At 40.0% G+C, this 5,669-nt stretch overlaps 1 protein-coding gene across 1 annotated transcript; it reads left to right on the top strand.

Moving 5' to 3' along the window:
- Positions 1-1,366: 1,366 nt before the first annotated feature.
- Positions 1,367-2,677, top strand: LOC123994347 (trace amine-associated receptor 1-like). The gene has a single exon (XM_046296854.1). It carries the CDS (start codon positions 1,367-1,369, stop codon positions 2,390-2,392), a length of 1,026 nt encoding a protein of 341 aa, XP_046152810.1. The 3' UTR covers positions 2,393-2,677.
- Positions 2,678-5,669: the final 2,992 nt, after the last annotated feature.

Here is a 5,669-nt window from a genome sequence, read left to right as displayed (position 1 = left end):
AAACGGCTAGCTTAGTTAGTGGTGTGCGCTAAATAGCGTTTCAATCGGTTACGTCACTTGCTCTGAGACCTTAGAAGTAGTAGTTCCCCTTGCTCTGCAAGGGCCGCGGCTTTTGTGGAGCGATGGGTAACGATGCTTCGTGGGTGACTGTTGTTGATGTGTGCAGAAGGTCCCTGGTTCGCGCCCGGGTATGGGCGAGGGGACGGTTTAAAATTATACTGTTACATAAACAAAGTGGCATAGATTAAAGTGGCTAGTGATACATTTATTACATAAAGATGCAGTAGATGATATAGAGTACAGTATGTACGTATACATATGAGATGAATAATGTAGGGTATTCCCACTAGAGATCTGTGGGGCGACGCACAATTGGCCTAGCGTCGTCCGGGTTAGGGAGGGTTTGGCCGGTAGGGAAATCCTTGTCTCATCGCGCACCAGCGACTCCTGTGGCGGGCCAGGCACAGTGCGCGCTAACCAAGGTTGCTCCGACACATTGGTGCGGCTGGCTTCCGGGTTGGATGCACACTGTGTTAAGAAGCAGTGCGGCTTGGTTGGGTTGTGTATCGGAGGACGCATGACTTTCAACCTTCGTCTCTCCCGAGCCGTACGGGAGATGTAGCGATGAGACAAGATAGTAGCTAGTAAACAATTAGTAGCTACTAAACAACGAAATTGGGGAGAATTTGTTTTTTAAACAGCAGCTGCTTGGGCGCTGGTTGAGCCCTATCTGTGCACCTTAAATCCAATTATTGTAGCAAATTGGCAAAAACAGTCAAATGTGTAACGAACTAACTGATTGGATGGTCTTGTGGTCTATGAAAGAGGCTATCATATCATCTTGAAGGGAGTGGTTACAACTCTGACATCATTAACTTTAGTGCTCTGCTACAGATTTTTTATGTAGAGTGGAATGTAGTAATGTCTGATTGGTCAACGTTATATTGTGATCATCATTATGGTAATAGACTACAGGTACAAAAGCACAAGAGTCAAGTTCACATTTGCATCACATTGCGACCAGAGAAAAATGGTTTACATGTGATACATCACCATCTGCATGGCTGAGAGGTAAGGTATGCTGAACTGAACAGAAACATTTATTAACTATCTTTTGAAATGGCAAAACTCTTCCCTTTCGGTATTTGTAGTAATGTTTCCAACGAATGAGCAAAAGTAATTTAAATACATTTTAATATATTTGATCAATTGACAAAAATACAGCATTTGAATTTGTTTAATTAAATCATCCAAAATGATGTAATAATGTCCAACTAATATTCTGTAATTGATGTTTACATCTATAGTAATAATGTGACAATAATGTATCGTTCATATTTCAGATAAGATTCTTTCAACCACGACCATGGAACGAGGAATCAGTCTCAGCAAGGCTGATATTGTTGAGAATATATTTCTATGTTTTGAATCAGTGAATGGGTCTTGCAAAAGATCAATCTTTCCTCCAACAATACGAGTATTATTGTATCTCTTACTTGGCTCAATGTCTGTTCTCACAGTGTGTGGCAACCTTCTTGTAATCATCCCCATCATTCACTTCAAACAGCTCCACACCCCAACCAACTACCTCATCCTCTCTCTGGCTGTGTCAGACCTCCTCTTGGGGGTTTTAGTGATGCCTCCCAGAATGGTATATTCAGTGGATAGCTGCTGGTATTTTGGAGATTTATTCTGTAAAATCTACACCAGCACTGATGTTATGTTGTGCAATACATCCATTCTTAACTTGTGTTTTATTTCTATTGACCGGTATTATGCAGTGTGTCGCCCTCTCCTTTATAGAACTAAAATAACTGTTCATGTTGTTCTGATTATGATGCTGGTCACCTGGACTGTTTCTGCCGTAGTAGGGTTTTGTATGATATTTCTGGAGCTCAATATTTGGGGCATTGAGGATTTTTACTATAATAATGTTGCCTGTGAGGGAGGATGTATTTTGTTTCAAAACAAAGTGTCGAGTATTGTGGCTTCGGTGATCTCATTCTACATCCCAGGAGTAGGGATGCTTAGCATCTACCTAAAGATTTTCCTAATAGCACAGAGACAGGCACGCTCAATTCAGGGTACAACCAATCAGAACTCAGTAGGCAAATCACAGAGGAAGGCCACCAAAACACTTGCTATCATTATGGGGGTATTTTTGTCATTCTGGACACCCTTTTTTGTTGTCAACTGCATTGATCCTTTTATTAGTTACTCTACGCCACCCGTTTTGTTTGAAACACTTATATGGATTGGCTATTTGAATTCAACAATTAATCCCATGGTGTATGCATTCTTTTACAGTTGGTTCAGGAGGGCGTTTAGAATTATAATTTCGGGTCAAATATTTCAACCTGACTCTTCAGAAATACAATTGTTTTCAGAATAAATACAGTGAGCTCCAAACGTACTGAGACAGAGAAACATTTCTTGTTGTTTTGGCTCTGTACTCCAGCACTTTGGATTTTAATTGATACATTGACTATGAGGTTAAAGTGCAGACTGACTGATTTCATTTGAAGGTATTACACTTTTGTACATAGTCTTTTGTACATAGTCCCCCCATTTTATGGGACCAAAGTATTGGGACGAATTCACTTATATGTGTATTAAATTAGTAAAAAGTTAGAATTTTTGTCCCACATTCATTGCATGCAACAGTGACTACATCCAGCTTGGGACTCTACACACTCTTATCAATAGAAATTAATGGTAAATAATGTATTGTGTAATTTTGGAGTCACTTTTACTGGAAATAAGAATAGAACACTTCAACATTAATGAGGATGCTACCATGATTATGGATAATCCTGAATGAATCGTGAAAGATTATGAATGAGAAAGCTATAGACGCACAAATATCATACACCCAACACATGCTAACCTCTCCTGTTATTGTAATGGTGCGAAGTTAGCATGTCTTGGGGGTATGATATTTGAGATTCTGTAACTTTCTCACTCATCATTATTCACGATTCATTCAGGATTATCTGTAATCATGGTAGCATCCATATTAAGGTAGGAGGGTTTAGAAACGGTTCTCCTGAGTGGAGCAGGGGGCGAAGGCACTGAATTGCAGTGCTTGAGGCATCACTACAGACCCGGGTTTGATCCCAGGCTGTGTCACAACCGGCAGTGACAGGGATTCACATAGGGCGGCGCAGATTTGGCTCGGCGTCGTCCCGGGTTAAAGGAGGGTTTGGCCAGGTGGGCTTTACTTGGCTCATCGTGCTCTAGCCACTTCTTGTGGCGGGCCGGGAGCATGCAGGCTGACTTAGGTCGTCAGTTGAATGCCGTTTCCTTCGACACATCGATGCACGTGTCATGTTTCGGAGGATGCATGACTCGACCTTTGCCACTCCCGAGCCCATTGGGGAGTGCAGCGATGAAACAAGATCATAATTGGATATTATGAAATTGGGGTGAAAAAGGTGTTTAGAAAAATGTGTGTTTAGAAACATATTCTATCCTTATTTACAACTAAAAGTGACTCCAAAATGGCACAATACATTATTTACCATTCATTTCTACTGAGCACAAAATAATCTGAAACACAACCGAAACAAACAGAAAATGCATCCAACAAATGTGTAGAGTCACAAGCTGGATTTAGTCATTACGTGCCATGAATATGAGACCAAAAACATGACTTTTGACTCCTTTAATACACATATAAGTGAATTTGTCCCCAATACTTTGGAGCTCACTGTATGTCTAAAATCAATACTGACAAAGAAGTGTGACATATGCCTTTGTTCTCAGTCCTTTATTAAACCATATCAGACACAGGTGTGTAGGTTTAAAAAACAAGTATAATCCAGTTGGCCCCAAAACATGAAATCAATCCATGTCATCTAGTAGGAGGTAGCCTCTCCTCTCTCATATCTTATTCATACATACATACATACACACACACACACACACAGAGTACATGGGGTGCAGAGATGGTAACACATCATTAGTGGCCTAGAGTGGATGTAGTCATATCCATTTTCATAGGATCTCTGTGAATGTAGTATCCTTTCAGTTTTTTGATGTATTGCTCTGCAGCTCCAGCTGAAGAAATTATGTTGTCTCAATGACATGGTGAAAATAGGTTTGTACTTAGGTGATATTATTGAAATAAAGATTATTTGTGTTGATAATTTGTCAAGTTTTCTGTGATACTGAGTATTTTTGCAGATCGTATTTTATACTTCACATGATACTGTATATCACTTAATTTCCATCTGTCTCATAACGCATTACCAACAATTGAGACATCTGTGGCATTGTTGTTAGACAAAAATGCACATTTTAGAGGGGCTTTTTATTGCCCCCAGCACAAGGTGCACCTGTGTAATGATTATGCTGTTTAGTCTAGTCAACTTCTTGATATATTTTGGCAACGGAGAAAGGCTCACAAACAGGGATGCCAACAAATTTGTGCACAAAAGTTGAAAGAAATTTCTGGGATGTTTTATTTCAGCTCATGAAACATGAGACCAACACTTTACATGTTGCATTTTTATTTTTGTTCAGTATAGTTACTTTACACTTCTGTTAGCTATGCTGTTGAAATCAACTAGTTTTACATGATTTGAGTTTGTTCTGCTTCTGACATCTGCCTCTTACTAACAAGTAGTAGACTTCACCCATTTGTTGTCCCTAATGGTGAGAGACACATATGACAGGTTCAACTCAATAGAAGCCTCCTACCAGCATTCAAGTCTCCCCACCCGGCATCGCCAGCCAGTGGCCACTACATGCAAGTCAGACGAGTGCACTCTTAGGGCAGGTGAAGGGGACATTTTCTGAGCTTCGGGAGCTCATGAAATTAGTTTGATGTGCAATTCGTTACATTAAAAATTAAAAGAGACCATTTGTTACATTTGCATTATTCATACAATTGTAAAAAATCCACCAAGCTGCAAGGACACATTTTCATGAGCAGGCAAAAGAGCAGCTGCTCGGGCACTGGTTGAGCCCTATCTGTGCACTTGCCTGAACATGACGAGTACCTAGTAACTCGAAAGAGCTGAGCAATGATGTCACATTAAAATGGCTCTGTGTTCTGTGTATTCTGTGTAACCTACTACTATATCAGCAAACAAATAATTCAGGATCCAGGTGCATTTGGATCACCAATATTTGGAATGAGGAGGAGGTTACTGTAGGTATTATAACCCTATCAGTCATTTCCCTTACGTGTAACCACAAGTCTGGTCTTGTGGGGTAAGTGCTGGATTCAAGCCTTATCTCTGAAATTCTGCTCTGTAGTGCCCTTAAGATGTCAAGGAAATTCCTGGTAATGCTGTGAATAGACCACTACTTTTAAATGTCAATTGGGCGACAATGCAGAACATAGGCAAATCGTACTGAATCCAGCCCCTTAAATCAAATTATTGTAGCAATTTGGCAAAAACAGTCAAATGTGTAATGAACTAACTGATTGCATGGTCTTGTGGTCGATGAAAGAGACTATCATATCCTCTTGAAGGGAGTGGTTACAACTATGACATCATCAAATGTAGTGCTCTGCTACAGATATTTTATGTAGAGTTGAATGTAGTAATGTTTGATTGGTCAACATTACATTGTCATCATCATTATGGTAATAGTCTATAGGTACAAAAGCACAAGAGTCAAGATCACAATTTCATCACATTTGCGACCAGAGATTCGCA

Source organism: Oncorhynchus gorbuscha, linkage group LG14 (genome assembly GCF_021184085.1).
Source record: "Oncorhynchus gorbuscha isolate QuinsamMale2020 ecotype Even-year linkage group LG14, OgorEven_v1.0, whole genome shotgun sequence".
Lineage (NCBI taxonomy): Eukaryota > Metazoa > Chordata > Actinopteri > Salmoniformes > Salmonidae > Oncorhynchus > Oncorhynchus gorbuscha.
The sequence above is the reverse complement of the archived record's forward strand: the minus strand, read 5'-3'. Positions and strand labels throughout refer to the sequence as shown.